The 18,535-nt window shown below is 46.7% G+C and overlaps 1 protein-coding gene across 2 annotated transcripts in view; it reads left to right on the top strand.

Annotated features, from left to right (window-relative positions):
- The window catches only part of LOC119954225 (solute carrier family 15 member 2-like), a 201,950-nt gene that overhangs the window by 176,846 nt on the left and 6,569 nt on the right, over window positions 1-18,535 (top strand). For both annotated transcript variants that reach the window (XM_038779284.1, XM_038779285.1), the window contains exon 20: window positions 7,573-7,704. In XM_038779284.1, coding sequence (XP_038635212.1) covers window positions 7,573-7,704 — 132 coding nt within the window. The remainder of the gene's footprint in view (window positions 1-7,572; window positions 7,705-18,535) is intronic.

Raw genomic sequence — 18,535 nt, 5'->3', positions numbered from 1 at the left:
TTATTTTCGCTCCTGATCCACTTGGAGTCATAAAAATAGCCCAAATTGTACTGAGTGGAATGTCTTTGATGTGCACTTTGCTCAGTGGGCAGTTAAAATGACACTCGGGTCCTCTGTCGGCCCCCAGGCCATGTGTCCTTTAGCTGAAGAGCCATTGGCGGTAGAATGGACTGACGTGATGAATTCACCACCTCCATTTCAACATCACTAAAAACTAGAAATGAGCTTCAGACTGATCCGCCTCAGCAATGGTGAACATTCAACAGATCTTCTTGATTACTGCGCAACGTTGCTCTTATTCAAACCCACAAACATGCTCTTTCCAGCCAGATTAACTCTGTACAAATGGAACTTTCTAGGGTATATGTTTCAGGACAAGGTTGAGCAGTATTATGTTACTCATTTACTCTCTGATTGTAGTTCCAATGTGTGTGGAAAGCAGTCCCATCAGCTGTGAACGATTCATCTCCAACTCCCTGTGGCGTGTGCATCCTTCCAACTACAAAAAGATAAAACCAAATGCACTCTCTCAGGCAGAAAATTAAAGACTTCCCAGATGACAGAGCAAGTAAGCAAATAAATAGGATCCTTTGTCTGAACAAAAACTGTGAAACAAGCAGAGCAGCTTTCTGTTCAATGCATTTCAATGTACACAGATCATTGATGGTGATCAATTGGGCTTGTCTGGGCTAGATCTAATTGCTTGACACAATTTTAAAATTAATTTGGGAAACATGACTGATGTGAGGGATGAGTATATTCAAACACATTCTCATCAATCACTCTCATCCCTGGGCATCTTGAAAAGTGACTACCTAGCTACTCAATCTTTTATTTGCAGTGGTCGTCACCTCCCTCCCATCATTATTCATGGAATATAATAGCAGAGGCAATGAGGCAAACAGTATTTGAACAGAGAGGGAGGTTAGGGCTAACTGCACTCTGTGCTTATTTAGATAGAAGCCTCCAGCTGTGTTGGGGTGTTATCAATTATTGGAACACAAGTGACCAGGACGCATATAAACATTTCCCAGTTCTGTCTAAATCTTCACATAGTTGCTGCTCTCTGAGTGGTGGAATAGCACTAGGCGTGTGGGACTTGAGAGACAGGGAGAAATGGATTGAAAAAAGTCAAGATAAAAGCGGTCAAGCCTTCTGTGTTGTGCTTCTCTCTGTTTGTTGAAAGAATTATCAATCCCAGGAGTGTAGATAGAATCCATGGAATCCCTATAGTGCAGAAGGAGACTATTCGACCAATTGAATCTGCACCGGCCCTCCAAAAGAATACCCTATCTAGATACACTCCGCTAACCCTATCCCCTTAACATCACCTAACCTGCACATATTTGGATTGTAAGAGGAAACCCATGCAGACATGGGGAGAACGTGCAAATTCCACACAGTCACCCAAGGCCGGAATTCAATCCAGGCCCCTGGTGCTGTGAGGAAGCAGTGCTGACCACTGGGCCACCATGCCGCACATGTGCATTTAGCAATGGCTAAAAATAGGAGGTGATTTGATGCTCATCTTCCCATAACAAAACTTGAAACCAATTAATTTGCATGTTTATTGTGTCTTTCATTTCCCCTGGGGGCCAGTGCGAAGCAGATATTATGGGCCAATTCAAGAGGGTCGAAGCATCTCATAACAATATAAGAAAAAGGGGTACCATGTGGCCTCCAGCACCTGCTTTGCCATTCAATACGATCATGGATGGTCTACTGCATCAACTTCTCTTTCCCACTGCTCCTCAAAACCCTTATCTCCATGAGTTACCAATAATCTACCTATCCCAACCTTGTTTATACTCAACATGGAGAATCTACAACCCTCTGAGTGAACACATTTGTCCCCGTCTGAGTCCTAAATAATCAGCCCCTTATCCGAGCTTTGTCCTCGTATTTTTCATTCCCCAGCCGGGGAAACAACATCTCAGTATCTACCCATCACGCCCCTTCAGAATCTTGTATTTTTCAATAAGATCACCTCTCACTCTTCTAAACTCCAGGGACTCTAAGCTCAATTTACTCAGCCTCTCATCATAGAACAACCTTTTCATTCCAGGCACCATTCTAATTAATCTTCACTATACTGGGCCTGATCGATCTAACCAAATTGCAGCTAAGTCCCATTTCAAGCGCATTTAGCCGGATGTTTCCTGGCACTCGTAGCGCTGAGAAACACCACGCTATCTAACAGGACTTTGTTGCAATCCAGGGCCTCAGCGGGGAACGCCCCAGCAAGGCCAAGCGTAGTCCCGTTTCCTGCACTGAGGAACTCTGCTTGCTAGAACTCCTGTAGTGCCAAAGATCAGGATGCCTGACACAATCCCCAGACTCCCCCCAAAGCTTCAACTCACGTATAAGGCGATCTTCAGGCCCCCGCACCCAGCTCACATGGACAGCACATCTCTGGGCCTGATCCCAGCACGGGACAAATTCAGCCTGGCAGTGTCGCACCAGTGCCACCTGGGCACCTTGTAATGCCAAAGTGGCACCCAGGTGGCAATGTCAGGGTACCAGCGTGCCTCTGATCCCCTGGGCATCCCCCAAGTGCCATTCCATTTATGCCAGCACTGGATGATGCTCGCCCAAGGTCTTTGTGATGAAATGGTTAGATCCTAGGGCCTCAGTAGTTCAGAGGAGTACATATTAGAGTGAGACTAGCTGTCTCACTGTAATATGCAGATTTGCCAAATACTGATCCCGCCCACAATGAGTGGGATTCAGATCGTGACATCTCGCGGGATCACCCAAAAGGGGGCACAGAACAGCTGTGCCCACTGTCTCAATACAACTGCATCCTTCACTGGAGGCCAAAACTGCACACAGTAAGGCATGGTTTTACCAAAGCCCTGTAACAAGACTCCTAATTCTTCTTCAAATATTATCTGTGGTCTTTTGTATGGCCCGTCCACCCTGCCGTCGGGGAACCTGCCAAGGGGGGAGGGAGTCACCTTTGGTGGGACTGGAAGATCTATTCTGTAGGAAAGGACAGGAAATCCCATCCACAGGGTTTCAGCAAAATGCCTCCCTATTCAGCAATCTTTACGTTCTGTCCTACCGTGTGACAGATTATATAGGCATTGACAGAGACTGATAGCTTCAACAAGAGTCATCTAGATTCTCATTAACTGGAACACATAGCTTTAGCACCAGAGAATTGGCCTTCTCCTCACCCCTTGTGCTATCTCCAGCACTGCAGCATTAGGTTCCCTCTCACAATGTACGGTTGCTGTGATTGTTACCTCCACTGCAGCACTGTAGCCAGAGCAGTGAAATCTGGAGTCTCTACAAGTGGGGCGGGCAGTGATTCAGGTTGCTTCCAGGCTGGGTGGGTAGACAACTATGGGGCTGGATTCTCCGAAATCGCATTTGGCGATTGGCCAGAGAACCGCAGTTCCCGACCAAATCGGGGGCGGTGCCGCTTTCGCGATGCTCCGCCCCCTCCAAAGTATGCCGCGCCACATATCGACGGCCTCAGGCAATGCCCCCCCCCGATGCTCCACCCCCGACCGGCCGAGTTCCCGACGCCATTGATCGAATGTGGTCTCACTCGTCAGGAACTCGGCGTGGCGGCTGCAGACTCATTCCAGCACCTCCACGGTTGGGGAAGGGCCGCTCCGCGGGCAGGGGAGAGTCTTATTAGGAGCTGGTGGCACTGTGCAGGGGTGGTCCGGGGCGCGCGAGCCAGCCAAGCGGGGGGGGTGGGGGGGGGGGGGGGGGGCACTATTTCATGGGTCGGGTCCGCAGGCAGCATTCTCTGCTGCAGGCCACTGCTGTGCACATCGGCAATTCTCCGGGCCGTATCAGCAGTTAGAGCCGGGTGCTCTACGCTGCCTGTCTGCTAGCCCCCAGCAAAACGGGGAATCGGTGGTCATTTTACCACCGTTCCCATGCCGCCGTGGGGACATAGTCCCAGAATCAGAGAATCCAGCCCCTGGTATTTCAAACTCAAAACCTCAATTAATGCACACTTTGACACCTTGAGGGAACTTTCTGAATGGCACTTGAGTCCCACACAGTGTCAGGAACTCAGCAGCTCTACTGAGGTGAGCAAAATGTCAAGAAGCCAGCCAGTGGCTTAAACAACAGGTTAGATTTGAAAATAATCTCTCAAAATCAGGAAATTTATGTTCAGAGGTGTGGAGAGTCCTGCCATTGTAGGCAGACTCTTGCAGCCTGCTTCCACTGAACGTGCTGAATATTAAGAGAATCCTAATAATAATAATCTTTATTCTCACAAGTAGGGTGACAATAAGAACATAAGACCATAAGACATAGGAGCAGAATTAGGCCACTCGGCCCATCGAGTCTGCTCCGCCATTCAATCATGGCTGGTAACACTGCAATGAAGTTACTGTGAAAAGCCTCTAGTTGCCACATTCCGGCACCTGTTTGAATACACAGAGGGAGAATTCAGAATGTCCAATTCACCTAACAAGCTCATCTTTAAGGCCTGATGGGAGTAAACCCACTGTTGCCCCATTGTCCTCATCATCCTCTTGTACCCTATTGGATATTCAGAATCTCAGTTACTGAAATTTCTTGACTATATATTTTCATAATTTCATTATGGTAAGAAGAAGCATGCATTTCAGAGGGAACAGTTGATAAATCATTGAATAGATACAAGAACTTGCAATGCAATTAACTCTAAACTATCCTTTGAAATGGCCAGCAAGCCAGTCAGTTCAGGGAAAATCAGGGATGGGCAATAAATGCTGGCACAGTCAGCGTTGCCCACATACCATGAATAAATTATAAAACCATTGGTTAAGGACTGCACAGCGGTAAAAGTAAATAACTTAAGCTTTATTGTTAGTCTGTGCCAAGCCACCTTGTTTTTATTAATGCTGGCAGCTGACACTGACAAAAGTGCTTTTCTGGGCCAGGCTTTCAGCTCACGATTGACTGATGTCCAATCATGGCAGCAATCAATGCATTGTTCAGGTGCTGCTCATGGGTTTGGAAGATCCCCTAGTCAGCAACACTGAAATTTGATGGAGGGAACAGAAAAACATTTATTGTTTAAGTTAGAATTCATGTTATTACTTGCCATTAATTTTCTAGAGGGGCCTCACGGTAGCATGGTGGTTAGCATCAATGCTTCACAGCTCCAGGGTCCCAGGTTCGATTCCCGGCTGGGTCACTGTCTGTGTGGAGTCTGCACGTCCTCCCCGTGTGTGCGTGGGTTTCCTCCGGGTGCTCCGGTTTCCTCCCACAGTCCAAAGATGTGCGGGTTAGGTGGATTGGCTATGCTAAATTGCCCGTAGTGTAAGGTTAATGGGGGGATTGTTGGGTTACGGGTATACGGGTTACGTGGGTTTAAGTAGGGTGATCATTGCTCGGCACAACATCGAGGGCCGAAGGGCCTGTTCTGTGCTGTACTGTTCTATGTTCTATCTGCTATTTTTAAATTTCTGTTCGTGCGTAATGCTAGTGTTGCACTTTAGAGTCGCTAATATGATGCTGAGGCTCTTTTTATGATATGATGCTATGTCCCAACAGCGTCGCCAATACTGTGGGTGTTTCTATTTCTCTTACTGAACCACAAGGCTTGCCCATATATTGGTCAAATGACCACACAACCAGTTAGTCAGTTCAAGTTCAAAGATGGTTTATTTACACACAAGGGTTACTTCGACATGCAAGCACAATATACTACAAGTTAACTACACCTATCAACTACAATAACCTATACTTAACTTCAGGCGACCAGCATTGTGCAAGGCCTTTATCTTGATCACGTAGCTGGTTTGAAGAAGTGGCTCTGTCTCTGCTGGGCTCATCAATCAGGTAGCGATCGTTGGTCTTGAACTTGGCTGGCTGTCTGGTCGTTATGCTGCAGTTGGGCTGGCACAGGCTGGATTCAAAGGAGGCTGGCACAGGCTGGGTCCAAAAGAGACTGAACACATGGCTGTGTCCCTTTTTATCTTTCTGAGTTTCACGCTCTTTGGGGTGGTCCTTAATCTTGGACCCAATAATTCAACAGGCTTTGATCACTGCCTTCGATTTTGGCCAATAAAGGGGCGGGTGCCTTGGTGGCTGGGCAGGTCCTTAGTGGTCATTGACCTTGGCGATTGGGCTCTCTGAGTAAAGGGAGTGGCGCCGATCAGTCTGTGGCTGTATCGGTTTCTTGATTGGAGTCCTATTGTTCCGGGGAAATGGGCCATTAGAATGAAAACGAACGGGGGTTTCGACCACGTCTAGCTGCCTGCGTTTCAGATACACAGAAGCTCTGTATCTGTCGAGTCCTGGGTTGGCCACAATTCCCATGGTCCTTTGCAGGTGGCCATCTCAGATGGCTACACTAGTTAAAATTCTGTGAACTTCCACCTTCTGTCCTTTTCCGTGTTATATGTTAACTTGACTCAGTCAAGTGCACTCTCACCTCTGAGCACATCTTTTCTCATTGCTTTCTCCGTGGCAATACTGTAGCTAATCATAGAATCATAGACACCTTACAGTGCAGAAGGAGGCCATTTGGTCCATTGAGTCCACACCAACTCTCTGAAAAACTACCCTACCCAGGCCCACTCCCCCGTAACCCCACCTAACCTTTGAACAGTAAGTGAAAATTTACCATGGTCAATCTACCTAACCTGTACATCTTTGGACTGTGGAAGAAAACCAAAGCGCCCAGAGGAAAGCCACGCAGACACAGGGAGAATGTGCAAACTCCATACAGACAGTCACTCAAGTCAGAATCGAACCCGGGTCTCTGGCGCTGTGAGGCAGTAATGCTAACCACTGTGCCACCATGCCGCCCTCAGAGTCAACTTGCCAACCAATCAGCACATTTTCTCCTGGTGCATAAGTTGTGATTGTTCAAAATTTGGAATTCTCGCACTTGTCCTGATGAGTGCAAGAACAAAAGCTTCAGCAGCATGTCTCTTTTTTCAGCAATACTTCTGTTTTACAAGGTGCAGATATGGAATTATCCCGATCAGAATATGGAAGTTGAGGAAGACTTGCATTGGATTTGTGTAGAGTGGCATTTTAGGGTTCCGAATGATAACATTCACATAAATTGAATTTATTTTCCTGAATTTCTTCCGAATTTGTGAAATTCCTGACTGTCAACAAGAATTGTATTTTGAGTGGCATAATGATAGTCACTGACTAGGGTGGGATGGGGGGTGGGGGGTGAAGACTGCACTGGCTCCACCTTGTTCAAAACTCAAATCAAGGTCAAAGGAGACATCTTGTTGCACAGTCTGAGTGGGTGTGAAGTATGGAGTCCATGGTAAGGGATTAAAGTGGGTGGTGGCTGGAAATGATGACTTTGGTCTTCTCAGTAAAAGCTCAAAGAAACCACATTGAATTAGGTTAGAGTTAAAGCACAGAACCAGATCATTATTCCCAACTGGTCCATGAAAATATGGTCACCCTACATAGGTGTATCTTTTTTTACATCTCCCGTGGGATGTGGGCGTAATTGGTAAAGGCAGCATTTGTTGCCCATTCCTAGATGCCCCTGAGCTAAGTGTTAGCATTGGTGGCTTTTCTCTGTTCTCAGTAATTTTCATGTATTTGTGTTCTCGGAGTAATGAATTTTCTCCTTGACAGATCACTATGCAACTGAACATTGACCATTGGCCAAAGACTGTCTCTGTGCTATGGCAGATTCCTCAGTACATCATAATCTCAGTGTCTGAGATACTGTTTTCAGTGACTGGACTACACCTGGCTTACACTCAGGTAATGACAAGACCAAAAGATATCATTTACAATGATGCAATATACCTTGATTTTGATCATATAGGTCAGCCAAAGTAGTCAATTATTAAATAAATAAGACAAGAAGCGAGAATATTCCCATTATTTTAATCTTGCGTTGAAAGTTCTTCTATTGCCATGAAGAATTTGGAACCTCCAGATTTTCATAGAATCCCTACAAAGTAGAAGATGTCCATCAAGCCCATCAAGTCCGCACTGACCCTCTGAAAGAGCACACTACCCAGATCCTCTCCGCTGCCCACCCCACCCTATATCCTTAATCCCACCTGCACATTCCTGGACACCAAGGAGCAATTTATCATGGCCAATCCACCTACCTGCGCATCTTTGGACTGTGAGAGGAAACCGGAATCACCCACACAAGTGCGGGGAGAATGTGCAAACTCCACATAGGCAGTCACCCAGGGCCGGAATTGAACCTGTGTTCCTGGCGCTGTGAAGCAGCAGTGCTAGCCACTGTACCACCGTGCTGCCATTTCTTCCCAGACACAGGAACGGCAGGAAGCTGTTCCACCATTCATTAGATCACAGCTGATCTCTATCTTGATTCCATTTGCCCACCTTGTTCTGTAACCTTGGTCTCCATCAGCAGAGTGAAACAATGTTATAATTATGCCAGATCAATGGCATTTCAGAAGAATAATCCACTTTTGACTTTGGAATTGAGTCAGCCAGTTAAGTGGTAGGATGGGTCATGATATTGTCCTAACCAGATTGGCTGGAGGCCTGAACTGAAGCCTGGCTGCCCCAATTAATCAAGACTTTCTCCCACTGGTGTTTGCATATAAACCTGAGGCAAAAAGACTTTTAAAATAAGCAGAACCAAAGAAAGCTCAAAAAACGCAGCAGGTCTAGAAGCATCCATAGGCAGGGAAAACAAGAGTTAATATTTGAAGTCTGCGTGATCCTTCTTCACAACTAAAGAGAGGGAAAAATGTGATTTTATTTCAGCGGACATGGAACAGCTGGAACAGCGATTAGTGGGAGGTGGGAGAGATTGCAATAAGCAGCTGGTTTCTGAGAGTCAAGGTTGATTGTAACTCCCTTTTTTGAGATAAGAGGAATGTTCTCAGGATTTTTGAGCAATTCCATCACTGCATGTGTAGTTAGTGTTAGGGTTAAGGTCTGGGATTGGAGAGAAATACGTTTTAATTCATTAAAAAAAGATAGATATTCCCATATTCCAGAAGTTATTAGAGTCTGCTGCAGGGATGTGTGGCGTAGAGCTCGGTTTATTTCAGGTCGAGTGGGAAACCATGTTATGTTCTGAAACTTTGAAAGTCATTTTCAATCTGTTTATATTTTCAATCTGTTTATATTTTCACAATTAAAGTACTTTCCACTAGTTTGAGGTGAAAACAGACATTTCCAATTACCTCAGGCAATATCCACGGGGAAATGTAAGGAGTAACATTAGCGAGCTGCATTTGCCTAATAAGTTGCAAACCTCAGGTTAGATCCAGCCAAAACACTTGAGCAACCTCCTCTTTCATACACATTGCCTGTTCTCTCAGTGATAGCAACACAAGAAAATTAGCCTTTTTGACAGAGTTAGTTGGGTAACGTGCAAGAGAGCAGTCATTTCTTCATATTCTTCTCTTGAAGAATAGTTTAAAGTAGGGAAAGAATTTGCAGACCAACTAACAGTCTGACAACCATGTTGTGAACCCCCCTCCATAAGTCAAAACCCTTTTTAGAACAGCTGAAATGTTGGTAGGATTTAAATACATCGATACTCAAACAATACATAACCAATATATTGGTGTTGCATGTGCTGTGGATAAAGGGGAACTGGTGGATGTATCAAACTTAGATATCCAGAATGCATTTGACAAGGTACCACCTCAAAGGTTATTACAGAAAATAAAAGCTCATAGTGTATGGGGTAAAATATTGGCATGTATAGAAGATTGGCTCGCCACAAGAAACAGAAATTTAACATAAATGGGTCTTTTTCTGATTGACAGGATGTGGCAAATGATGTGCCACAGGGATCAGTGTTGGGCCTCAACTTTTTACAATTTATATAAATGACTTGGAGGAAGAGACTGAAAGTAAGGTTGCTAAATGTGCTGACGACACAAAGATAGGTAGGAAAGTAAAGTGCCAAGGGAACATAAGGAGGGTAAAATGGGACATAGAGAGGTTAAGTGAGTGGGCAAAATCCGGCAAATGGAGAATAATTTGGACAAATGTGAAATTTTGACGGGAAGAGTAAAAAAGAAGCATATTATCCAAATGGTGAGAGATTGCAGAGCTTTGAGATAAAGAGGGATCTGAGTGCCCCAGTGAATGAATCACAAAAGACTAGTATACAGGCTCAGGAATTGACTAGAAAAGCTCATAGAATGTTATTGTTTATTGTGACAGGAATTATTTGCAAAAGCAGGGAGATGATACTTCAGTTGTATAGGGCATTGCTGAGACCACGGGCGAAATTCTCCGACCCCACGCAGGGTCGGAGAATCGGCCAGCAGCTGCGTTAATCCGCTCCCGCAGGGTTTTTAATTCTCTGACCGGCCAAAAACCGGCGCTGTGCAAATCCCGCCGGCAGCCTCTGAAAACAGCTGGCGCCGGCGGGATTTCATTATATTTTTGTTTCCACAAATCTCCGGCCCGGATGGGCCGAAGTCCCGCCGACGTGGCCACGGGTCACGTCGGCGAAAATCACAGTAGCTTTAAAACGGCGTCAACCATTGATGATGGTTGACGCCGTTCAGTGTCGGGGGGGAGGGGGGGGGGTTGCGGCATCGGTGGGGGGGGGGGGGGGGTTGCGGCATCGGGGGGGTTGCGGCATCGGGGGGGGTTGCGGCAGATCGGGGGGGGGGGGGGTTGCAGCATCGGGGGGGTTGCGGCATCGGGGGGGGTTGCGGCATCGGGGGGGTTGCGGCATCGGGGGGGGTTGCGGCATCGGGGGGGGTTGCGGCATCGGGGGTGGGTTGCGGCGTGCAGAGAGGGGGGGCGACGGATGCCCGGGGCCAACGCACCGTCGCCCCCCCCCTCTGTACGCCGCTGCCCCCTACCCCAACCACCCCCCCCTCACTACCCCTACCTCCCTCCAACGCCCCTACCCCCCTCCCCACCACCCCTACCCCCCTCCCCACCACCCCTACCCCTCCCCACCACCCCTACCCCCCTCCCCACCACCCCTACCCCCTCCCCACTACCCCTACCCCCCTCCAACCGCCACCCCCCCATCTCTCGCAACGCCGCACCCCCCACCCCTCAACGCCGCAACCCCCCCTCATCGCCGCAACCCCCCCCTCTCAACGCCGGGTCCCCCCCCTCTCAACGCCGGGTCCCTCCCCTCAACGCCGGTACCCACACCCCGTCCCCCTCCCTCTGAAGGCTGGTACCCACACCCCCCCCTCCCTCTGAAGGCCGGTACCCACACCCCCCTTCTCTCCTCCTCCCCCCTTCCTTCCTCCTCCCCCCTCCTTCCTCCTCCCACCCTTCCTTCCTCCTCCCCCCCTTCCTTCCTCCTCCCCCCTTCCTTCCTCCCCCCCCCCTTCCTCCTCCCCCCTTCCTTCCTCCTCCCCCCTTCCTTCCTCCGTTAGTGGGGGGGGGGTGTGCGGCGTTAGTGGGGGGGGGTGCGGCGTTGGAGGGGGGTATGGGTGGTGAAGGGGGTAGGGGTGGTGAGGGGAGGGGGTTGGGGTAGAGGCAGCTGCGTGCAGAGGGGGGGGCGACGGTGCGTTGGCCCCGGGCATCCGTCGCCCCCCTCCTCTGCACGCCGCTGCCCCTAACCCAACCCCCCCCTCACCACCCCTACCCCCTTCACCACCCCTACCCCCCTCCAACGCCGCCCCCCCCTCCAACGCCGCCCCCCTCTCTCAACTCAACGCCGCAAACCCCCCCCCAACTCAACGCCACGCCGCAAACCCCCCCCCTCCTCTCAACTCAACGCTGCAAACCCCCCAACGCCGGGTCTGTCTCTCTCCTCCTCCCCCCCCCCCCCCCAATGCCGGTCTGTCTCTCTCCTCCTCCTCCCCCCCAATGCCGGTCTGTCTCTCTCTCTCCCCCCCCCCCCCCAAACTGCCGGTCTGTCTCTCTCCTCCTCCTCCCCCCCCCCAATGCCGGTCTGTCTCTCTCTCTCCCCCCCCCCCCCCAAAATGCCGGTCTGTCTCTCTCCTCCTCCCCCCCCCCAATGCCGGTCTGTCTCTCTCTCCCCCCCCCCCCCCCCCAAAATGCCGGTCTGTCTCTCTCCTCCTCCCCCCCCCCCCCAATGCCGGTCTGTCTCTCTCTCTCCCCCCCCCCCCCCCCCAAAATGCCGGTCTGTCTCTCTCCTCCTCCCCCCCCCCAAACGCCGGGTCAGTCTCTCTCCTCCTCCCCCCCCCCCCCCAAAAAACGCCGGGTCTCACCACTTCCACAGCTGGTGAAACTGACGCGTATCGCGTCAGTCCGCTGCTGGCCCCTCCGGGAACGGAGAATAGCCGCCTAAAAGAAGGCCCCCACGCCGGAGTCATCTACACCAATTTTGCTCGCCGGAAATCGGCGTTACGACGGTCTGCAGAGAATTTCGCCCCACATCTGGAATGTAGTGTACAGTAGGGACGGTGGTGGGTTAGTGGTGTTGTCACTGAACTAGTAATCCAGAGACCAAGGGGAATTCCCTGGGACCTGGGTTCAAATCCTACCATGGCAAAAATTTGAATTCAATAAAAATATGGAATTAAAGTCTAATTATGATCATGAATTGATTGTCATAAAAACCCACCTGGTTCACTAACATCCTTTAGGGAAGGAAATCTGCATGGTGTGATGAATGCACAAATTATTATATGCTGGCAACACACTTCCACCCGGGAGTGGTGTGGCTTCAATGAAAAATCCTATCGACAAACGTCAGGAAGAGAGAATCCTGCCATCAGTGAATGGCATGCCGCTGAGAAACACGTGGCTTGGGGAACCGGAGAATCCTTCACTATATTTCATATTTGTGGCATTAACATTGCTAACATCACTATGCTATTAAAAAAACCTGGGTTTAAAATACATGTGGGCAGCATGTCTACTAAAACTGGAATTAAAGTGTCATAAAAGGTGAGGTATTTATTGATATTAACCATTTACTTATTTACAAAGAGATGACTAATGCAATATTGTTTTGATTGCTAGAGATTCCCTGGAGAGTAGATAATTTATTAGTGATTGTATTTAGTCCTAGCTAAGCAGGTGGTGGGGCATCTTAGTGGGATGCAGGTGATGTAATTAATGGATGCACAATTATTATATGCTGGCAACACACTTCCACCCGGGAGTGGTGTGGCTTCAATGAAAAATCCTATCGACAAACGTCAGGACGAGAGAATTCTGCCATCAGTGAATGGCGTGCCGCTGAGAAACACGTGGCTTGGGGAACCAGAGAATCCTTCACTATATTTCATATTTGTGGCATTAACATTGCTAACATCACTATGCTATTAAAGAGGAGCCAGGTCTGTCTGTCGTTTGCAGTTTTGCCAAATGCTGTTAGGATGAGCAGAAGGTTCTGACAAGACAGAAGGATTTTCAGGTTGTTCCTGAAAGGGTCTCTCTCTTCAACGGTTTGCACACAGAAGCAAATTACATGTTTTGTTAACTTTATTCATAAGTGGCGTTTGAACTGTATTGGATTGCTTAATTAGAATTAGTGGCAGGTATAGATAGGGAATAAAAGAGCGAGATTCTCCATTCCACCACACCCATTTTCTTGTGCAGCATTACCCCGGTGTCAGCGGGATCCTCCATCCCAGCAGCCAGCCAATGGGGTTTCCCATTGTGGGCACACCCACGCCATCAGGAAATCTGCAAGCGCGAGTGCGCTGCCGGTGGGATTGAGGACCTCGCCAATGAAGAATCCAGTCCAAAAAGTTTCCCTTTATTTAATAACTGTTTAACTGTTAATTGTAAAAGTATTTCTTTGATGTTAATGTGGTTAATTCTGTGTTTAAACTAAAGTTTGTTTTAACCTAAAAGACACCCAGTGTTTAGCACTGCTGCCTCACAGCGCCAGGGACCTGGGTTTAATTCTAGCCTTGGGTGACTGTGTAGAGTTTGCATGTTCTCCCCATGTCCCCGTAGGTTTCCTTTGGGTTCTCTAGTTTCCTCCCACAGCCTAAAGATGTGCAAGTTAGGCGGTTGCTAAAATGCTCCTCAGAGTTAAAGGTTAGGTGGCACTACAGGGTTACAGTGACAGGGTAGGGGTGGGTAGGGTGCTCTTTCAGAATGTCCATGCAGACTTGATGGGCCGAAAAGCCTCCTTTTGCACTGGAGACATTTTATTATATACCCATTGGCCAAAGTCATCACTCCTGGGGTGAAGCACCCTTTCCTCACAGTTTTACAAATTAAAAATTGTTTGGAGTTACCCATCCGGTATCCTATGAAAAGCTGTGGTCTGGTCCTGTATCCTAACACTGGTCTGACTGACATGTAACTCCAGACCCACAGCAATGATGTAGCTGACTCTTAAATGTCAACTGAGTAGCCTAGGAAACCACTCAGTTCAAGGGCAATCACGGATGGGTAATACACGCTGTCCCAGCCAGCAACGCCCACATTCCCTGAATTAATTTTTTTAAAGTACCAGTCTCCTTAACTAATGAAAGATGTAAATGTGTTAGAAACAGTTCAGAGAAGGAGTACTACACTAATACCAAGAATAAGCAAGCTGTTTGATGAGGAAAGGTTGGAGCGATTTGGTTGTATCGACTAGATTCAGAAGAGTAATTGCCAACTTCATCAAACCTTAAGGGGCATCGACATCGTGGATGTGAGGGGATGTTTCCCTTTCTCAGGGAATCTGGAACTAGGGGTCACTGTTTAAAAATAAGAGAGTCACCCATTTAAGATGGAGATGAGGAGAATTTTTTTTCTCCCAGAATGTTGAGAGTCTCTGGAATGTTCTTATTAGAGTAAAATACATTGAGACGGTGGGGTTTATGAGTAATATACACAGAGAGGGTGGGGTTATTAGAGTAATATACACTGAGAGGGTGAGGTTATTAGAGTAATATACACTGAGAGGGTGAGGTTATTAGAGTAATATACACTGAGAGGGCAGAGTTATTAGAGTAATATACACTGAGAGGGTGGGGTTATTAGAGTAATATACACTGAGAGGGTGAGGTTATTAGAGTAATATACACTGAGAGGGCAGGGTTATTAGAGTAATATACACTGAGAGGGTGAGGTTATTAGAGTAATACACACTGAGAGGGCAGGGTTATTAGAGTAATATACACTGAGAGGGCAGGGTTATTAGAGTAATATACACTGAGAGGGAGGGGTTATTAGAGTAATATACACTGAGAGGGTGAGGTTATTAGAGTAATACACACTGAGAGGGCAGGGTTATTAGAGTAATATACACTGAGAGGGCAGGGTTATTAGAGTAATATACACTGAGAGGGCAGGGTTATTAGAGTAATATACACTGAGCAGGTAGGGTTATTAGAGTAATATACACTGAGAGGGCAGGGTTATTAGAGTAATATACACTGAGCAGGTAGGGTTATTAGAGTAATATACAGTGAGAGGGTGGGGTTATTAGAGTAATATACACTGAGAGGGTGAGGTTATTAGAGTAATATACACTGAGAGGGCAGAGTTATTAGAGTAATATACACTGAGAGGGTGGGGTTATTAGAGTAATATACACTGAGAGGGCAGGGTTATTAGAGTAATATACACTGAGAGGGTGGGGTTATTAGAGTAATATACACTGAGAGGACAGGGTTATTAGAATAATATACACAGAGGGCGGGGTTATTAGAGTAATATACACTGAGAGCGTGGGGTTATTAGAGTAACATATACTGAGAGGGCAGGGTTATTAGAGTAATACACACTGAGAGGGTGGGGTTATTAGAGTAATATACACTGAGAGGCAGGGTTATTAGAGTAATATACACTGAGAGGGTGGGGTTATTAGAGTAATATACACTGAGAGGGCAGGGTTATTAGAGTAATATACACTGAGAGGGTGGGGTTATTAGAGTAATATACACTGAGAGGGCAGGGTTATTAGAGTAATATACACTGAGAGGGTGGGGTTATTAGAGTAATATACACTGAGAGGGCAGGGTTATTAGAGTAATATACACTGAGAGGGCAGTGTTATTAGAGTAATATACACTGAGAGGGCAGGGTTATCAGTAATATACACTGGGAGGGTGGGGTTATTAGAGTAATATACACTGAGAGGACAGGGTTATTAGAATAATATACACAGAGGGCGGGGTTATTAGAGTAATATACACTGAGAGCGTGGGGTTATTAGAGTAACATACACTGAGAGGGCAGGGTTATTAGAGTAATACACACTGAGAGGGTGGGGTTATTAGACTAATATACACTGAAAGGGTGGGGTTATTAGAGTAATATACACTGAGAGGGCAAGGTTATTAGAGTAATATACACTGAGAGGGTGGGGTTATTAGAGTAATATACACTGAGTGGGTGGGGTTATTAGACTAATATACACTGAGAGGGCAGGGCTATTAGACTAATATACACTGAGAGGGCAGGGTTATTAGAGTAATATTCACTGAGAGGGAGGGGAGATTAGAGTAATATACACTGAGAGGGCAGGGTTATTAGAGTAATATACACTGAGAGGGCAAGGTTATTAGAGTAATATACACTGAGAGGGTGGGGTTATTAGAGTAATATACACTGAGTGGGTGGGGTTATTAGAGTAATATACACTGAGAGGCTGTGGTTATTAGTAATATACACTGAGAGGGTGGAGTTATTAGGGTAATATACACTGAGAGGGTGGGATTATTAGAGTAATATACACTGAGAGGGTGGGGTTATGCGAGTAATACACACTGAGAGGGCAGGGTTATTAGAGTAATATACACTGAGAGGGTGGGGCTATGCGAGTAATATACACTGTGAGGGCAGGGTTATTAGAGTAATATACACTGAGAGGGCAGGGTTATTAGAGTAATATACACTGAGAGGGTGGGGTTATGCGAGTAATATACACTGAGAGGGCAGGGTTATTAGAGTAATATACCCTGTGAATGTGGGGTTATTAGAGTAATATACACTGAGAGGGCAGGGTTATTAGAGTAATATACACTGAGAGGGCAGGATTATTAGAGTAATATACCCTGTGAGGGTGGGGTTATTAGGGTAATATACACTGAGAGGGAGGGGTTATTAGAGTAATATAGACTGAGAGGGAGGGGTTATTAGAGTAATATACACTGAGAGGGCAGGGTTATTAGAGTAATATACACTGAGAGGGCGGGGTTATTAGAGTAATATACACTGAGAGGGAGGGGTTATTCGAGTAATATACACTGAGATGGAGGGGTTATTAGAGTAATATACACTGAGAGGGAGGGGTTATTAGAGTAATATACACTGAGAGGGAGGGGTTATTAGAGTAATATACACTGAGAGGGCAGTGTTATTAGAGTAATATACAGTGAGAGGGTGGGGTTATTTGAGTGACATACACTGAGCGGGCAGGTTTATTAGAGTAATATACAGTGAGAGGGCGGGGTTATTAGAGTAATATACACTGAGCAGGTAGGGTTATTAGAGTAATATACACTGAGAGGGCAGGGTTATTAGAGTAATATACACTGAGCAGGTAGGGTTATTAGAGTAATATACAGTGAGAGGGTGGGGTTATTAGAGTAATATACACTGAGAGGGTGAGGTTATTAGAGTAATATACACTGAGAGGGCAGGGTTATTAGAGTAATATACACTGAGAGGGCGGGGTTATTAGAGTAATATACACTGAGAGGGCAGGGTTATTAGAGTAATATACACTGAGAGGGCAGGGTTATTAGAGTAATACACACTGAGAGGGTGGGGTTATTAGACTAATATACACTGAGTGGGTGGGGTTATTAGAGTAATACACACTGTGAGGGCAGGGTTATTAGAGTAATATACACTGAGAGGGCAGGGTTATTAGAGTAATATACACTGAGAGGGTGGGGTTATGCGAGTAATATACACTGAGAGGGCAGGGCTATTAGAGTAATATACCCTGTGAATGTGGGGTTATTAGAGTAATATACACTGAGAGGGCAGGGTTATTAGAGTAATATACACTGAGAGGGCAGGATTATTAGAGTAATATACCCTGTGAGGGTGGGGTTATTAGGGTAATATACACTGAGAGGGAGGGGTTATTAGAGTAATATAGACTGAGAGGGAGGGGTTATTAGAGTAATATACACTGAGAGGGCAGGGTTATTAGAGTAATATACACTGAGAGGGCGGGGTTATTAGAGTAATATACACTGAGAGGGAGGGGTTATTCGAGTAATATACACTGAGATGGAGGGGTTATTAGAGTAATATACACTGAGAGGGAGGGGGTATTAGAGTAATATACACTGAGAGGGTGGGGTTATTAGAGTAATATACACTGAGAGGGCAGTGTTATTAGAGTAATATACAGTGAGAGGGTGGGGTTATTTGAGTGATATACACTGAGCGGGCAGGTTTATTAGAGTAATATACAGTGAGAGGGCGGGGTTATCAGAGTAATATACACTGAGAGTGTGAGGTTATTAGAGTAATATACAGTGAGAGGGCAGGGTTATTAGTGTAATATACACTGAGAGGGCAGTGTTATTAGAGTAATATACAGTGAGAGGGTGGGGTTATTTGAGTGATATACACTGAGCGGGCAGGTTTATTAGAGTAATATACAGTGAGAGGGCGGGGTTATCAGAGTAATATACACTGAGAGGGTGGGGTTATGCGAGTAATATACACTGAGAGTGTGAGGTTATTAGAGTAATATACAGTGAGAGGGCGGGGTTATCAGAGTAAT

Source organism: Scyliorhinus canicula, chromosome 19 (assembly GCF_902713615.1).
Source record: "Scyliorhinus canicula chromosome 19, sScyCan1.1, whole genome shotgun sequence".
NCBI lineage: Eukaryota > Metazoa > Chordata > Chondrichthyes > Carcharhiniformes > Scyliorhinidae > Scyliorhinus > Scyliorhinus canicula.
The sequence above is the reverse complement of the archived record's forward strand: the minus strand, read 5'-3'. Positions and strand labels throughout refer to the sequence as shown.